Source organism: Henckelia pumila, chromosome 1 (assembly GCF_033568475.1).
Source record: "Henckelia pumila isolate YLH828 chromosome 1, ASM3356847v2, whole genome shotgun sequence".
NCBI lineage: Eukaryota > Viridiplantae > Streptophyta > Magnoliopsida > Lamiales > Gesneriaceae > Henckelia > Henckelia pumila.
The window spans coordinates 86,495,505-86,512,908 of record NC_133120.1 but is presented as its reverse complement, the minus strand read 5'-3'; the positions used below and the strand labels follow the sequence as shown (position 1 = coordinate 86,512,908).

The 17,404-nt window shown below is 34.9% G+C and overlaps 2 protein-coding genes across 2 annotated transcripts; both read right to left on the bottom strand.

Annotated features, from left to right (window-relative positions):
- Positions 1-8,136: 8,136 nt before the first annotated feature.
- LOC140867377 (uncharacterized) lies at positions 8,137-8,740 on the bottom strand. The gene is made up of 2 exons (XM_073272454.1): positions 8,425-8,740; positions 8,137-8,171 (listed from the first exon to the last, which is right to left on the bottom strand). The coding sequence occupies exons 1-2, from the start codon at positions 8,738-8,740 to the stop codon at positions 8,137-8,139; spliced, it is 351 nt and encodes a 116-aa protein (XP_073128555.1).
- Positions 8,741-10,348: 1,608 nt separating this feature from the next.
- Positions 10,349-12,630, bottom strand: LOC140882567 (adenosylhomocysteinase-like). Its single transcript, XM_073288644.1, has 2 exons — positions 11,833-12,630; positions 10,349-11,253 (listed from the first exon to the last, which is right to left on the bottom strand). The coding sequence occupies exons 1-2, from the start codon at positions 12,541-12,543 to the stop codon at positions 10,507-10,509; spliced, it is 1,458 nt and encodes a 485-aa protein (XP_073144745.1). The 5' UTR covers positions 12,544-12,630; the 3' UTR covers positions 10,349-10,506.
- Between the last annotated feature and the right edge of the window lie 4,774 nt (positions 12,631-17,404).

The following is a 17,404-nucleotide window of genomic DNA, read 5'->3' as shown; positions in this document are numbered from 1 at the left end:
AATGGGAGTTTATCACAATGGACTTTGTGACCCATTTGCCGGTATTCCCGAAGAACTGTGATGCTATCTGGGTTGTGGTGGACCGACTCACCAAGTCAGCGCATTTCATTGCCTATAGCCGAGAGTACTCTGTTGGTCGCATGGCATGGATGTACATTCAGGAGATCGTTCGACTTCATGGAGTGCCTGTGAGCATTGTCAGCGATCGGGACCCCAGGTTTACTTCTAGATTCTGGGGGAGTGTTCAGCGTGCGATGGGTACTACTCTCAGTTTGAGTACAGCCTATCATCCGGAGACTGATGGTCAGTCAGAGCGCACTATCCGTACGTTAGAGGATATGCTTAGAGCGTGCGTCATGGATTTTGGTTCAGCCTGGCAGGATCATTTGCCGTTGATCGAGTTCGCTTACAACAACAGCTATCACACTAGTATTGGGATGGCACCTTTTGAGGCGTTGTATGGGCGACGTTGTCGTACTCCACTCTTCTGGGAAGAAATGGGGGAGAGACAGGCTGAGGGACCGGAGTTTATCCAGCAGGCGATAGATATTGTTGATCAAATCAAGAAACGGATTAAGACTGCACAGGATCGTCAGGCCAGTTATGCTAATATCAAGCGTAGGCCCTTGCAGTTCGAGGTCGGGGAGAAAGTGTTTCTGAGAGTGTCACCTTTCCACAAGATTCTCAGATTTGGCCTTAAGGGCAAGTTGTCTCCCAGATTTATCGGTCCTTTTGAGATCTTGGAGAGCATTGGCGATTTGGCTTATCGACTAGCTTTGCCATCGCATCTATCCAGTATTCACGACGTGTTCCACGTATCTCTGTTGTGACGGTATGTGGCGGATGAATCTCATATTCTGCAGCGGTCTGAGGTTCAGGTAGACAAGGATTTGACTTATGTTGAGAAACCTCTTCGTATCCTGGATTATAAGTATAAGGTTTTACGGAACAAAGTCATTCCTTTGGTTTTAGTTCAGTGGCAGCGCCGAGGCACTGAGGAAGCTACTTGGGAGCTTGAGGACAGGATGCGTGAAGACCATCCTGAGTTGTTTTGATTTCATTCTTTAAGTTGTATTCAGTTGCAAACTCTGTAAACGTTTGATTTGAATAAAGAATGTTTCTGATTTCTGTATTTGCATTCGGTACTTAAAATCTGATTTCGAGGACGAAATATCTTAAGTGGGAGAGAATGTAGTAGCTCGTAACCAAAATCAGTAATTAAGGAAATAATCATAATTACTTGGGTAGAGTTCGGAAGCTCCGAAGGTGAGTTCGGAAGCTTCGATCAGGATCGGAAGCTCCGATCAGGATCGGAAGCTCCGAACAGGATCGGAAGCTCCGATCGATATTACGTCAGGCATGACGTGTGGCAAGATCGGAAGCTCTGATCGGGACCGGAAGCTCCGATCACCCCTATCCGGAGTCAACAAGTGATATTTTGACACGTGGCAGATCAGGATCGTCGAAAGCTCCGATGGCAGGATCGGACGTTCCGATCGAGGTTCGGACGTTCCGATCAAGGATTGGAAGTTCCGATCGTTGTCTATAAATAGAAGGCCGAGGCTTCACTTTCATTTGCCAATTCCGAGTTCTTCTTTCCATTCTAGTCCTTTTGGAGCTGTTCTAGTCTTCTTAGGCTTGGTCCGGAGGTCAGCGAGGCGTTCGGTAGTCGTAGCGGAGTTGTGCCCAAGTTCTGGAGGCATCGACATCAAAGGGCTAACGACGGACGAAGGTATAGCTTTTGCTTCCTATAAATATTTAGGAGTATGCAATAGCTTAGTTAAGGATTTTAGAGCACTTTAATGATAGTAGTATCATTTGGCAGTGTAGATCGGACTATAGGCGTGGACCTAGAGTTGGTAGAGCTTGCACTGTTTTGAGGTACAAAAGTACTGTTCGAGATATCCTGACTGAGTATGCATGTATTATGTGACTGCATGATTTATATGCCATGATATTATGCTGCATTCATTTGCATCTTGTTGTATCTCTTTCGAGATGTCTGTTAGTAGGGTTGTACCCTATCCTGTTAGTGGATGGACTTCCATCAATTTGGGTCCGGCGTATCCACGATTATCTCGGTATGGGAGCCACCTCCTGAAGCGACGGCATAACATGCTACATACCAGGGCCCGGTCTGTCTCTGTTATCTGATCCTTGACCTCGAGTCTATAGGGAGTTCACTTTGCATGCATGTATACTCATACTCTCGTACTGAGCATTTTATGCTCACGTCTCGTACTCTGTGTTTCTGGACACCCTATTCCATGGGGCAGGTTTGCGATTGGACGAGGAGGGTGGATCCAGGAGGGGCTAGTCAGTGGTTGGCCAGCTGGAGCTTCGCTTAGGTTTTATTACTGTTGTTTGGGTTGATACAGCTATTCGATTTGGTTGTATATTATTGGATAAATTACAGATTCCTTTACTTGAGATTGTATATTTTTTATGGTTTTCGCAGTTTATTCTGATATCTGTTTAATTAAGTTAATTGCATGCCTAAGTTTTGTTTAGTAGGTGATCCGGGTAAGGGTCACTACATATTTAATTCGGCTCAGACATGGATATCCTAATAAGCTGGAAATTTGACTATTTGTCAAACACATAATATATTCATTATCATTCACTTGACTTTATAATCATTCCAACAACTCACCTGAATTCGCGATCGATGAAGAAGAGGTGTCCCAACCTTGGCACAAATCCAAGCAAGTGTCGTGGGTTCTCCAGGAACATATCAACAAGCAATTTCTTTTACAAGTTTCAAAAAATGAAATTTAATTTTTATTAAAGAAAAAATAAGTCAAATCAAACTATTTTTGACACGAAATCACACATCAACTATAGGGCAGAACTGCAGCTTCTGTGATACATTATTGAACACGAAACACTCGTCGAACCATGTCCCGCTGACCGCTTACTCCTTGTGTTCAGCAAGACCTTTGCGTTGTTCTGCGATAAGAAACACTCAATTACCATTGAAATCCAAAAAAATTGAAAGGAACATGATCAATACTATTACCTCGAGCTTGTATATGTGCAGCGATGATTCAACAGTCATCACCATGAAGCGTCATCCACGAGCCTAATAAATGTTACGTAGCCGAACAAATTATCAAGTTGTCATCGTAACAAAAAAACCTTAATTTTGGAGTTGTATGTTACTTAATCTAACGTCCAAATTGACTAGCCGTATAGCGATAGATCCATCCCAGTCGTAGAAAGTAACGATGTCATCTGGACGGAAACCCAAGAAGGTACCGCCGTATGCCCGTATATGTGCTCGGCCAAGAAGTCTAGATGAATGGTATTTTTCTACTGCAAATTCTTCTGTCAGCTTTTTCTTGTCATTTCAATGAGTATAGAAAAAGAAGAGGAACGACCAAAGAAACCTTGAAATCGAGGGAGGAAATCGAAATCTTAAACGTGTTGTTTCTAACTACATCGAAAGCACCGCCAAAACCCGATTTCAAGCTTTCTTTGGTCGTTCCTCTTCTTTATCTAGTCATTGAAATGACAAGAAAAAGCTAACTGAAGAATTTGCAGGATAAAAATATCATTCATCTAGACTTCTTGGCCAAGCACATATACGGCGGTACCTTCTTGGGTACCCGCCAGATGACACTCTTACTATCTATGACTGGGATGGATCTATCACTATACGGTCAGTCAATCTGAAAGTTAAAGCGGGTAAAATACAACTCCAAAATTAATGTTTTTTTTGTGTTACGGTGACGGCTTGAAAATTTGTTCGGCTACGTGGTCGCAAAACATTTACTGGGCTCGTGGTGGACGCTTCGTGGCGATGTCTACTGAATCATCGTTACACATATACAAGCTCGAGGTAATAGTCTTCGTCATGTTCCTTTAAAATTTTTATGGATTTCAATGGTAATTGAGTGTTTCTTATCGCAGAGCAACGCAAATAAAACAGCTTTGGTCAATCTTGCTGAACACAAGGAGGAAGTGGTCAGCGGGACATGGTTCGACGAGTGTTTCGTGTTCAATAATGTATCGCAGAAGGCTACAGTTCTGAACTATAGTTGATGTGTGATTTCGTGTCAAAAATAGTTTGATTTGACTTATTTTTCCTTTAATAAAAATTAAATTTCATTTTTTGAAACTTGTAGAAGCAATTGCTTGCTGATATGTGCCCGGAGAACCCACGACACTTGCTTGGATTTGTGCCAAGGTTGGGACACCTCTTCTTCATCGATCGCGAATTCAAGTGAGTTGTTGGAATGATTATAAAGTCAAGTAAATGATAATGAATATATTATGTTTTTGACAAATAGTCAAATTTCCAGCTTATCAGGATATCCATGCCTGATCCGAATTAAATATCACTTGCACGTTGCTCGTGCTGATTTTGAGAAAACATATGAATTTTCGGCAGAAATGCCAATAGAGGGGTACGAGAGGTATGTAAGCAGTCGTCATTAACACAATGAATGTTTTGGTTCGTTTTTTCTCATCCAACAACTTTTTATTTTGATATTTAAAACAGGGAATCGAAGATGCCTAGAAAGTAGAAGAGTTCTGATGTTTTTCATCTGAGCCACATCTTTAACAAAGACATTTATCTGCTTTGCTTTTAGCCGCTTAAATAGAAACTATTTTTCAAATACTTCATTAGAATATTACATTTTATTCATATTATTTGATCGACTTGGTAGACTGTGAATGTCCTAAACAAGTTTGATTCATTTTCTCTCATCTGATCACTGTTTATAATTTTGAACATCAAATGTTCATGTTCAAAACAGGGGACCGAATATGCGTAAGAAGTAGAAGAGTTTCAATGTTTTGTGATCTAAGCTCATCTACAACCAAATCCAAATGACGATCCACGAAAAACATCAAGTTCTACGCAGTTCTACGCATGGTTATGGAATCTCTACATATTCACACGTTAATGGGTTGTATACGCAAACCGTCACTTCAAATCTATAGACTGGTAATCGGGCTTTTACCAGGAAACAAACCAGGCCATTGCACGAGCCAACTATTCCCAATATATGCTCTTTGTTTGTGGGAAGGTATTGTTTCACATTGAAAGATGTTTTCGGATTTCAATAAGAAAGATATCATTATATGTTTTACTGATTTTAAAGGGTTTTACTAGAATACCGATCAATATTAAGTCTTGAAGATCGCTTGAATTCTCCAGAAGATCCATCGACACTTGAATTCTCCGAAAGATCCATCGACGCTGCAAGAACAATGGATTGATTCTCGACAAAATCCATCGAAGGGATGTACCTGATTTGCCAAAAAAGAAGAAAGAAACAGCTTTTTCAACTCCTCCATTGATGATTGATCAAGAAACAATTTTTCGAAAGAGGTGCTTTTTATCATCAGACATCATTATAATTGTTGGAATGATGTTTTCATATGCTCGCTTAAGCGCAAAGCGACTCTATGCGCAAGGCTAGCGCTTCAGGGTACTCCGAGGCGCAGCAGGTCCGTGAAGCGAGCGCTTCAGTGCGCCTCGCTTTGAGGCGAAAAGCGCTCGCTTGTGCGCTTCATGTAAGCAACACAGATTTTTAATTTTTTTTTTATTTGCAGGCTTAAAATCACATCTTGAAGGTGCAATTTTAAGTTTGCAAGGCCCAAACGTTTAAAAGCCCAATAAACTCTTCTCCAAACTCACGACACTCACCGCCTCTCACTCCCCCTGGGCTCTGCTTCACTGCCTCACCCTGCGGCTCTGGCTCTGCCTTGCCACGGCGCTCGCGGCCCCTGCCGGTGTTTACTTACCACACCCCTTCTCTTTTCTGCCCAAATAGATAAACCCTAATTTTATGAATTTCTGTAAAATGTATTCAAGTGTGTGTTTTTTTAAATCAATAATTTGTGATTGTTATTTATTTTTTTAGTTGTTAGAATCATGTCACAATCAAACACAACAATTTCATCATCGAATCCAAAGGATATTGCCTGGAATTATGCAACTTTGGATAATGACGATGATGACTATTTTGATATTTGATGTTTATCTGTCAAATTTGCAAAGATTCTTTACCTTATTTTTATTATTTTGATAATATTTGGTTCGGGCCAAACCGCCCGAATGAACACCCCTAATCATTATGCACTAAATTAAGATATTTATCAATATGATGATTTTAAGTGGTGTATTTAATCCATGACATTCATTGATTTTGAAGGACTTTCGTAAAGTTTAAAAGTTTAGAGATATTCAATTTAGACTGTTATATACTATATGAAGTCTAGTGCTATTTAAACTAGAATTTCGTAAAATTCTAAAATATCTAGTAGTATTTAAACTTAACTTTTAAAAATTTATGAAAGTCTATAAATATGGGTCGGAGATGGCAGAGATGCTCTCAAACGAGGTAGAAAAAAATCGTCTTCGTTTTTTGACCGTTGACTTCCAATATCGTATAAATACATCGGTAATCTATTCTCTTCTTTCTAAAGTCATCTCTATTCACTTTTATCTCGTTTTATAAGAGTATGTCTCTTGTGAAACGGTCTTACGGATTATTATCTGTGAGACGAGTCAACATTACCCATATTTATAATAAAAATGGGAAATTGCATATATCACCCTTGTGAAATCGCGTGTTGGCTGATAACCCCTGTGAAATTTTTTTGAGCTAAAAGCCCCTTATGATTCTAAATCTGTAGCATACACCCCCTTCTGGCTAAAAAATGACTAAAATGCCCTTAATGTTATAATACAATTTAATATTAAAATATATTTCGTGTATGACAAATATTATGATAAAATAATTATATATAATTTTCATAGTTATTTAAATAAAATTTGATTATTTTACTCAATTAAATATAGAATTATAAAACAAAATTAATTTAATTATTTATTTAAGTAAGGGTATTTTTGTCAATTTTTAACTGAAAAGGGTGTGTATGCTACAAATTTTGAATCACAGGGGTTATTAGCTTAATTTTATAGGGAGTTATTAGCAAACTCGGGATTTTACAGGGGTTATATATGCAATTTTCCCCAATAACCCAAATAAGAGATTTGTCTCACGAAATTGACCCATAAAACCGTCTCACATGAGTTTTTGTGGGTTTACAAATTGCAACGGTAAGATCGAGTATGTCGTTTTCCTCTTTGGTTTTGATTTGTTTTTGTCTTCTTTTTGTTTTTTTTTTTGTTTAGTGATTTTGGGTTTTCTAGAAATCATTTTATCACCAGATAAATTTTGAAACTGCAGCAAGGGTTCTGTGCGCAGATTTGCATCCAGCATATCGCTGATAATCTTCTTGTCCATCTATCAATGCTTGCTTTGTTCAATCTCTGTTTCTTCTTCCACTAAATCTCTCCTCTTCTTCCATAGGTTCAATCATCTCACTTGAGAAGAAAGCTTAAATATTTTTCAAGAAGTAGTAGAATGAAATCTTTGCACAAAATAAAAATATTTATTTTATTATATTTTTATGAATGAAATTATATTATAGTACTATATATTCTTATTTAATTTATTAAATTAATATAAATGATAATATTATAACATAAAAAAATGACCAACAACATTTTTATCTTATCTAAGGAGACAATGAGATGCCCTTAAAAAAGTTAATGACCAGTAAGGTTATGTCGTGTGCCGTCGTAAAGACCACTAATTGTATGATAATAAGATTTATAATTTTACTTTTAAAATAATTTCTAATAATCATAAAATTATATTGACCGCAAATTACAAAAATAAAGCATATACTATATAATAAAGGCGGTATAAAAAAGTCAAGAGATCTCAGATTCGATTTCCGCTGACTTGTAATCAAATGTAAATTGATATTGATGGTACTTGTTATTAAAAAAAAAAAAAAAAAAAGGTAATATCTAATGGGCATAAGTCATAACTATTATTTTGCTTTGGACTCTTGGGCCTTTCACTTTGGGTCATTGTCTATTTTGAACCCAATTTCACATCTGAGGAGTACAATACAGACCATGTCCAACCGAATGCATACTTATCATATAATATAACATATAAAATATATTAACGTTGCTGTTTTATGTTCTTTCCTTTCTGTTTTTGTCAATAAAAAGGTCAAAAGAAAGGTTTCATCAGGTGCATATAATTGAATCAACACAACAATGTAATACAATATCCATAACATATGGATAGGATAGCAAAATCAAACTATATTTACACTTACAACATCAATCAACACTGAAAAAACAGATGAAAAAGATTATTTCATGCTCAGATAAAAACCAGTAAGAACAACACAAAACTCGAAACTTCTTTAGCTCGAATTGCAGAACCTGAAAATCACGAGCCAATCATCATACAATTTTTTTCCCCGAGAAGTAAGTAGTAGAATGAAATATTTGCACAAAAATATGTACATTTCTTGTGAGCTAATCTCCCCTTCCACACCTCGTGATCACCTCGCAGCCTCTGTTATAAAAATTAGCCGTACCTGGATCCCTGCAGTTGTAATAAGAAGCTCCGGGCTTGTTGCAAGGCACCAAATCCCTCATCAAAGTGTCGTAACTTATGAATCTTCTCTGCATCAACAGAGTCCTTCGATTGCTCTCGGAATCCATCTCCATCTCCCCTTCCAATCCACCCATTTCGCCAATCTTTTCTGCATACACCCTCTTCGCCATTTCACTCGATTTGGCTGCATTCGGATCAAGAAACGAGACCCCTTCACAGATTCCCGCTTGACTGTGAAAGAAACATGGCAGCAATAGTATGGAGAGAAGAAGGATGTGCAGCTGAGAGCTGGGCATTTTGTGCGTAGCTAGAGAGTTAGTTGACTCGATTCTTGATTTGCTTGAGAGATGTGTTTGTGGCAATCGGTGAAATGAAAGCTTTGGCATTCAATGTGAAAATGGTGACCATTGGCCTTTGATCTTTGCTTGAGGGGTCATGTTTCTCGTCGGTGGCACCCAATCAATGTTATTTGATGTGTACTTGAAGATTTTACATTATTTATTTATTTAAAATTCATTTAAGAATAGTATTTTTCTACTAAATAAGGGTAAATATAGCACGGGTGTGAACGATCCATATATGAAACATTATTTGATTATAAATGTGGTTATTTTGTTTTCAAAAAAAATAAAAATAAATGTGGTTATTTTCTTTCAATTTTTTATTCAAGTTTGTACTTGAAGTTGATTTATCATTTGTACCCCATCTAATACCAAAAAATTAAACGAACCAATTGCATTTTACAGAAAAGAGCAATTGCTTCCATTAAGGAATCCAAAATTTTTGGGAAAAGTAAATTTGTTTCGAAATGTTAAAGTTATAAATACACTACAATAACAAAACTTTTGTAAAAGATTTCTCATGCATCACATCTCGATGACCCCAATGGAATGATCATTAATGAGTTTGGAGGGAATATGGTAATATTTACACCTACTAAGCTGAAGATGGCAGATCTAGTGGTAAATGAGAGTGACCCACTATGAATACAAACTTAAATTGAGCATTGACTTTTTCTCTTTTAAGATTTCTCAACCCCCTGAGTAACAAAATATTGAAGGCCGTAGATTTTTAAATTTACCATTTACTAAGGAAAGATGAAATGAGTCAAATTATATTATTTGTGAGCAACACTTAAATAATTCAATTAAAAATCGACTTCAACTTGATTTGATCATGTTCGAGTGACTCGAATTTTTACTTTAATCAGTATTAAACTCGAATATATATAATATTTATTTATTTAGAATTATATAACATAAATAATAAAATCACTCAATTTTAATATTTTTTTTTTTTTGAGTTCGAAATGGAGTAACTTGATATGTACACAGTCGAGCTCGATCATGAAGTTGATTCCTTGATCGAGTTCTTGAAGGAAAAATTAAAATCGGATCAAACTCGAGTAGCATGGTGCAAGACTACAAGCAATATGAAACGTAATTTATTTGGAGCATAAAGTGAAGTTGATCTTGTTTCACTATTCTCACTAATTCAATATGCTTGTGAGGCCCAGATTTTAGCTTTCCATCCAGATTCGAGTCATGCGAGTGCGACCAGTCAGAAAGGATCGAATTTAAAAATTAATCCATTTTTAATCAAATAAACAGGATTAAATTTTACCAAAAAAATTATCAAATTAATGGAGTCTAATATCTAATGACTAATATAATTCCATATATGAATAAAAGAGACCTCCCGCAAATCTCGATTTATTTAGTGGTCCGTATCAAACTATTTTATAAATCAGTACAAACTTTTCATTTTTCTGGTTGAAATTCTTCATCATCATGAGGAAACATGAATCTAACATATTTATTTAGAAATATATCAAAGCAATAATAAACCTACAGTTCAGTTACCATCATACTCAAACACAACAAATGAATGAAAAATAAGTACACTTTCATTACTCACTCTTCAACTTATTCATCATTCAAAAGTTTAACCCAAGAAACCAACAGAATCTCATAAAAAAATTCCAGCAAGATTCGAAATAAACCACGAATACTGATATAAATATATTGTCTTCTCGATGCACTTTTTTTTTTTTTATCTTACCTTAATATCTGTAATGAAGAGGCTTGTAAGGTCCCTCCACTGGAAGGCTAACATAATCAGCCTGGTCTTGGGTAAGCTTCGTGAGTTTGGCACCGAGCTTTCCGAGATGGAGAGACGCAACCTTCTCATCGAGATGCTTAGGCAACACATAAACTTTCCTCTCATATTTGCCAGTCCCCTTCTCCTTCCACAACTCGAGTTGAGCTATAACTTGGTTTGTAAAAGAGCACGACATCACGAAACTAGGGTGCCCTGTAGCACAACCCAGGTTCATCAGACGACCCTCGGCCAAAACAATGACCCCCGACTTCGTGTCGGAGAAAACCCAGCGATCGGTTTGAGGTTTTATTACGATCCTTTGCACACCAGGGTAATTCTCAAGACCATGCATATCGATTTCATTGTCGAAGTGACCAATATTGCACACAATGGCATTGTTTTTCATCTTTCTCATGTGGGAAACCATTATGATATCCTTGTTACCAGTGGTGGTGACAAAGATGTCAGCATCAGAAACGACATCTTCCAGGGTAAGGACTTGGAAACCTTCCATGAGAGCTTGAAGGGCACAGATTGGATCAATCTCTGTCACAATTACTCGCGCTCCGGCTTGTTTTAAAGCCATTGCACAGCCCTTGCCGACATCTCCATAGCCACACACGACACCGACCTTTCCAGCTATCATCACATCAGTGGCCCTCATCAGTCCATCGGGAAGGGAGTGGCGGCATCCGTACAAGTTGTCAAACTGGGGGAATTACATTGAAATGATGTAGTTGTTTGGTGTTAAAATTGGGGAAAAAAGGAATTTGCAACCATGTAAGATATCTTATGATGCGCTTAATTTGCAAATCTAAAACATGATCAGACAATTAAAGTATAAAGCAAATCAACTCACATGGATGTTTAGTTCAAGAATGATGATGAAATAGGCTACAATTTTGATTATAAGGCACTAATCTTAAGGATCAACATAACCAATCACAGTGTATCTAAAAGGATTCAAATGTGTATTTCACATAATATATCAGATTTAACACTCAGATAAGGCCCAAAGCTTCACAAAATTGACGTAGTTCAGCATCATTACAACAAAAAACCTATACGATGAAGCCAAAAAAACTAATTTGAACATCAGAACACAAATATCACATGCAAACAATGGATCTAAAGTTTGATCAACTAGCAAGATTAAGCAAGATCCAATAAGCATAATTATGATCATCCAAAATAAACTAATTCGAAGAATATACCACCACAGATATCAAATTCAAAGATAAGAGCCAGTAAAAGAACAAAATAAACTTGTGTGTGTATAAATATATACCTTGCTCTTGGTAACAGAATCGTTGACATTAATAGCAGGGAAAAGAAGATTGCCACTGGCCTGCATCTGATACAACCTCTTAACACCAGTGGTTGTCTCCTCGGACACACCAACCAATCTATCCAACATCTTCGTGTACTTCTTGGGATCAGACTTGAGCCCATCTCGAATCAAAGTGAGAACAATCTGAAACTCGGTATTATCCGTGGAATGCGGATCCGGAACCTTACCCGTTTTCTCATATTCGGCCTCAGCCTTCACACCTTCGTGGATCAACAGAGTGGTGTCACCACCATCATCAACAATCAAATCGGGGCCACCACCGGGCCCCCAATCGAGAGCCCGTTCGGTGCACCACCAGTACTCCTGCAAGGTCTCTCCTTTCCACGCGAATACGGCGGCGCTGTCGCGAGCAATGGCGGCAGCGGCGTGATCTTGCGTGGAGAAGATGTTGCATGAGCACCATCTGACCTCAGCGCCCAATGCGGTCAAGGTTTCGATGAGAACGGCGGTCTGGATGGTCATGTGAAGGCTGCCGGTGATCTTGGCGCCTTTGAAGGGCTGAGACGGGCCGAACTCGGCCCGGGAAGCCATGAGGCCCGGCATCTCGACCTCGGCTAGGTCGATCTCGAGGCGGCCGAAATCGGCCTGGGACATGTCCTTGACCTTGTACTCCCGGCCCGAGGTTGTCTTGTCCACCAAAAGAGCCATTGATGAATGAATGAATGAAGTAAAAATCAAAATCTGTGGAATTTGGAAAAAGAGAAGAGAATAGAAGAGATGAGATGACACCGAACGGTTCGCCTCAGAAGCGTATAAATAGGTTTTAATCGGTAAACATGGACGGTTGGGATTTCGAGTGTTTGGTGGATCTGAGATTGCTTCTTTCTTTTCCCTTTTCTTTTTTCTTTTTTTAATAGAATTATTATTATTATTTTTTTATGAATGTTAAGTCATTATTTCTAGCTACGAGCATAACTGCGCATTATAAAATAAAATAATATATTTATTATTATATGTTTTTTTAAGGTTATTATTATATGTTATATATAAATAGTATATTTTTTTATTTATCTTTTATCATTTTAATTATGATTTTTTAATTTTAAATTAATATATAAATAAATTTAAAAGTTATATATGTAATTGTTAGTTGAGAAATTATAGAAAATATGTACAAATTGAATCAAATTAGATATCTATTTGTAGTTGTATCAATATTATATATGAGACACTTATACCTAATCGATTTGGTCCGTCCATCGGTCCATGTGATCATGTGACACCAAAGTCAAATTACAAGTCTACTTTAAGTAATCATTCATTTTTATAGATTAAGGGCAAAATAATTGATATCAAAATTTTCTATTCTATTAGAATTCATTATCCTATTCAATTTAAATTTTTTTAAAAAATTATCAACTTTTTTCCACTCAATATATTTCTGTGTTTCTAATGTTTTCAATTTTTTTTATTTACATACTTTTCTTATTATATTGGGCATGCATCGTGTGTGTGCGTCAATAACTAATTTATTTATTATAAGGACAATTTTGGAGAAAAAAGTTGATGTGCCCTTTTTTTAAAGCGCTAACTAAACTATTATATATAGTGTATAGATTATTATTATTATTTTATTTTTTTATGAAAGCTCCGAAGTTGGAATGATATGACAGAAAATAGATTAAAAATTGTGGAATGTATTTTTGAATTATAAAAAAAAAAAAAAAAACATTTGCCGAAGTCCAGACCAAAATTTAATTATATCAGGGAGTTCAACTTCAATTCATGCTTGTTATCATATATGGTTCATATATAAAGATTTGTTGATCTTGTTATCGTTTAAGTAATATTTTAAAGCATTCTTTGGCTCGTTGATATGACGATGAAGTATATATGTTTAATATAGATAATAATCAATATACTTTGATAAATAACGATTGATGAAAAAAATCTTTTGTAAAACTTAAATCAAATATGTCAAACGGGAGATAATTGTTGATAAAAGTAAGGCAAAAATCTATGGGCGCATGTTTGTGCATGTGGTTGATGCCTTCGTGCCTAGGAGATGTCCCATGTCAACAATTTCTTTAAATAATGACGCCAATTTTCGCTATAATGGATCCAATATTTTAAAAAATTCATGTAAGTTGTCATTCTTTTGCATGAAGTGTAAATAAATTTTTTTTTTGAAAAAAATAGATTACATTTGAATTGATTGTTTATAATCCAATCAAGACAAAGTTAAATCTTCTCTTATATTTATAATCAATCGTATTCGAACAAAAAAAAAAGAAAAAAAAAAGACAACATTGTTAGGGATTTTCATCCTTACGTTGATTATTTTGTGTGGCTTTACGACATTTTGGGAGATCCTTGTTTGAAGTCCAATAAAGTATGCTATTACTTTGGGACATTTACACATAATAAACCACGCATTCTACCAATTTTGGGGAGGCATGCGATCACATTTCGTAATTCATGTGTAATTTAATTATTGTAACATAGATTAATAATAAATTATAAACTTAAGCATCGTTTGGTTTGATGTATGATATAAGTAATATATATATATAAAATAAAAAATAAATAAGAAATTATAGTTAAAAAATGGTATTGGATTTGATTGATAGATTATGATTTATTTGATTTGATTTATTAAATTTTATATAAAAATATTAAATGACTATTTTGTCCTTTAACAATAAATAAAATAAAAATTATATTATTTATAAGGGGTAATATAGTGATTTGAATTTAATGATTTGATTGATATGAGATAAATAATTAATGATTTGATTGATGTAAAATAAATAGTTAATATATGGATAAATAACATGATGAGAAATTAGTAATATGGTGAACAGAACGGTGCCTTAATGTACACTCTATACTCTATAGGCATTGTTTGGTTTGATGTATTATTAATCTATGTATAACTTATCCCAATGAATTTTGTCTTATTTTCGTCATATTATTTATCTATTTATTAATTAATAATTTTACATCAATTAAATAAAATAAATTATAATCTATCTATCAAATCAAATAATGTATTAACTATTTTTATTTATTTTTAATTTACATTATATTACTTATCTATGGATTACTTATTCTATCATTCAAACCAAACGGTGCCTATATAGTGATCGAATAATAATAATAATAATAATCAATCCACTTAAATTAATCAACCCGTGTGTATAAAGATTAAGTTGTCGGTAATATGATGATTTCTCTAATACTAGATCTAACTATCTAAGGACTCATTTGTAATGTTATCGAGTGGGATCAAAACAAAAAATAAACTCCATACGATTAAATTAAAATGGAACTCTAGATCTTGCATTACTCTATAGACCGAAGGCATAGAACGGAATTTAATATTTGAAAAAAATAAAATATATTATAAATTAAAGATAAAAATTCTGTATATGTTTTTTATTTAAAGTGGACGATCATCCAAATAATATATTATATAATATATATACACTGTATAAAATAGATTCAGATCTCATGAACGATCGAACAATATTATTATAAACGATGGTTAGCAAATTTTATTGCCATTAATTATATTCATGCAATGCAAGTCACTTGCACGATACCAACTGTTGAATCTAAGTCATCATTAATTTAGGCATCAATAAAACTTATGGCTCTATTAGTTTTTATTTCATTTTAATCTTTTTTTTATATATCCACATCTCATGTATTTATATATTTGACACTATTTTCATTGAGTCCTAGAGTACAATTCTATTTTATATATTTGAGAATTTTTTTCATTTTTTTTGAGTTGAAAGAAAGGATTATTGCAATTAGATCTCGAATCCGATAACTCATCTCAAATTTTGAAACTAGGTGTCAGTTGAGCTACAACTCATCGATATTATCATTTGTTTTTTAACTTACCCAAAAAGATCGATGCATATCAATGATTTTTTATTTTTTATCATATAAACTCACAATCTTTCTTGTGTATTTTTTATCAGAAATTTTAATTACATTCCTAATTATCATTCACTCAAACGAAAGACTACCTTTATTAATTATTATCATGTTTTAGGCTTAATATCAATATATGTTTCTTTGAAAATTGAAGTTTTTATACCCATAAATTAAATATTTGTAAAGGAATTAGCCTAGCTAATAGTATATATTATGTAACCGTGGGTACCTGTCGGCACAAATATTAATTCACAACTGCAAGTTGGCCTCAACGGTGGGCTGGCGGTGGATACTTTATTGATCATTCATCGTGAGAGAATGCATGTCACAAAGTCATGTGACTCCATGTGGGGATTACAATTTTTGTTTATGCGACATTGTGGCTGGATTCTTAGATCTCATAATGTAGATTTCAATTTTTTCGGACTTCTTTGAATCGACGAGTTAACGCAATTTAATAGCAATTATGATTGATTTCGGTTGTTGTTTGAAATTCATTCATCTACCCGTTCACAATCAAATATCTTGCTCAAAATTAAGGAAAAACTGCACTTTTGTGTTATAATGTTGTTTTTTATGTTATCAAAATTTTATTTTTAGTCCTATATTTTTAATTTTTTGTTAATTTTAATCGTAATTCATTTGAACTGCTGATGTGATAATATGCACGTTACTGTCTCATCAACAAAAAAACAAAACAAAACAAATATAGCTGATTAAAACTGAAATTTGACAACTATTACAAAATCAGAATAACAAATAGACAAATTTATGAGACCAAAAAATTTGCGATCTAATATTTTAGCAGCACAAATCAAACTCCAAGCCTAACCTTAAATTGATCTATCTAACATAATAAAAAAATTTGTTTTTAAAAATGAAAAATGTAAGCTGTGCCGACACATTATCATTATTTTTTTCCACAAAACTCGGGTTCTACAATGGAAACAAATACATTTTTTGGGAAATAAATACCTTTTTTAAAATAAAATAAAAAAGGATGTCCACGTGGACCAATGAGTCATGGATTTTGGTGGGATACATGCCATCAAATGAGGTGCAAAGCATGATGTAATTAGGGTTGGTGCCGCTATCAGTTAGATTTCGGCAACAATTCCACTTTTTGTACATGTTTTGGGACTAATGGATCCACGTATTTGAATGGATATAAAAGTGAGTGAATTCAAATCCAAGCCACGTCCAGCTATTGATATTTAATTTCAATAATAAATGCGATCGATTTCAATTATATGTAAAATTGGTGTTATTTCATAGTTTGAATGAAATCTTCAAATCTCTCGCTCGAAATCAAATCTTTCCGTCCAAGTTCTCTACGTTATGTTACACCAATTCGTTGAATATTAAAATACTTGAATACTTTTGACAATTCGGTATTGTCAATATTAGGGGTGCAAATGAACCGAATCGAACCGAATAATGGTAAAATTTTAAGGTTCGAATTCGGCTCGATAAGAGTATATTCGAGTTCGAGCTCGATTCGAAGTTCGATAATTTCAAATATTTTGGCTCGAGTTCGGCTCGAAATGAAGTTCGAGTTCGGTTCGAAATATTCGAACCTATTCGTGAACTATTCGGATATTATGGTTCGAAAGCTCGAAAT

Excerpts from the sequence above, each read along its gene's own strand:
- LOC140867377 (XM_073272454.1), bottom strand. The coding sequence starts at position 8,740 with ATGCCCAGCTCTCAGCTGCACATCCTTCTTCTCTCCATACTATTGCTG. Across the intron at positions 8,172-8,424 it reads TTACAACTGCAGGGATCCAG|TGTTGATTGATGTTGTAAGT; the intron begins GTACGGCTAATT and ends CTGTTTTTTCAG.
- LOC140882567 (XM_073288644.1), bottom strand. The coding sequence starts at position 12,543 with ATGGCTCTTTTGGTGGACAAGACAACCTCGGGCCGGGAGTACAAGGTC. Across the intron at positions 11,254-11,832 it reads ATTCTGTTACCAAGAGCAAG|TTTGACAACTTGTACGGATG; the intron begins GTATATATTTAT and ends TAATTCCCCCAG.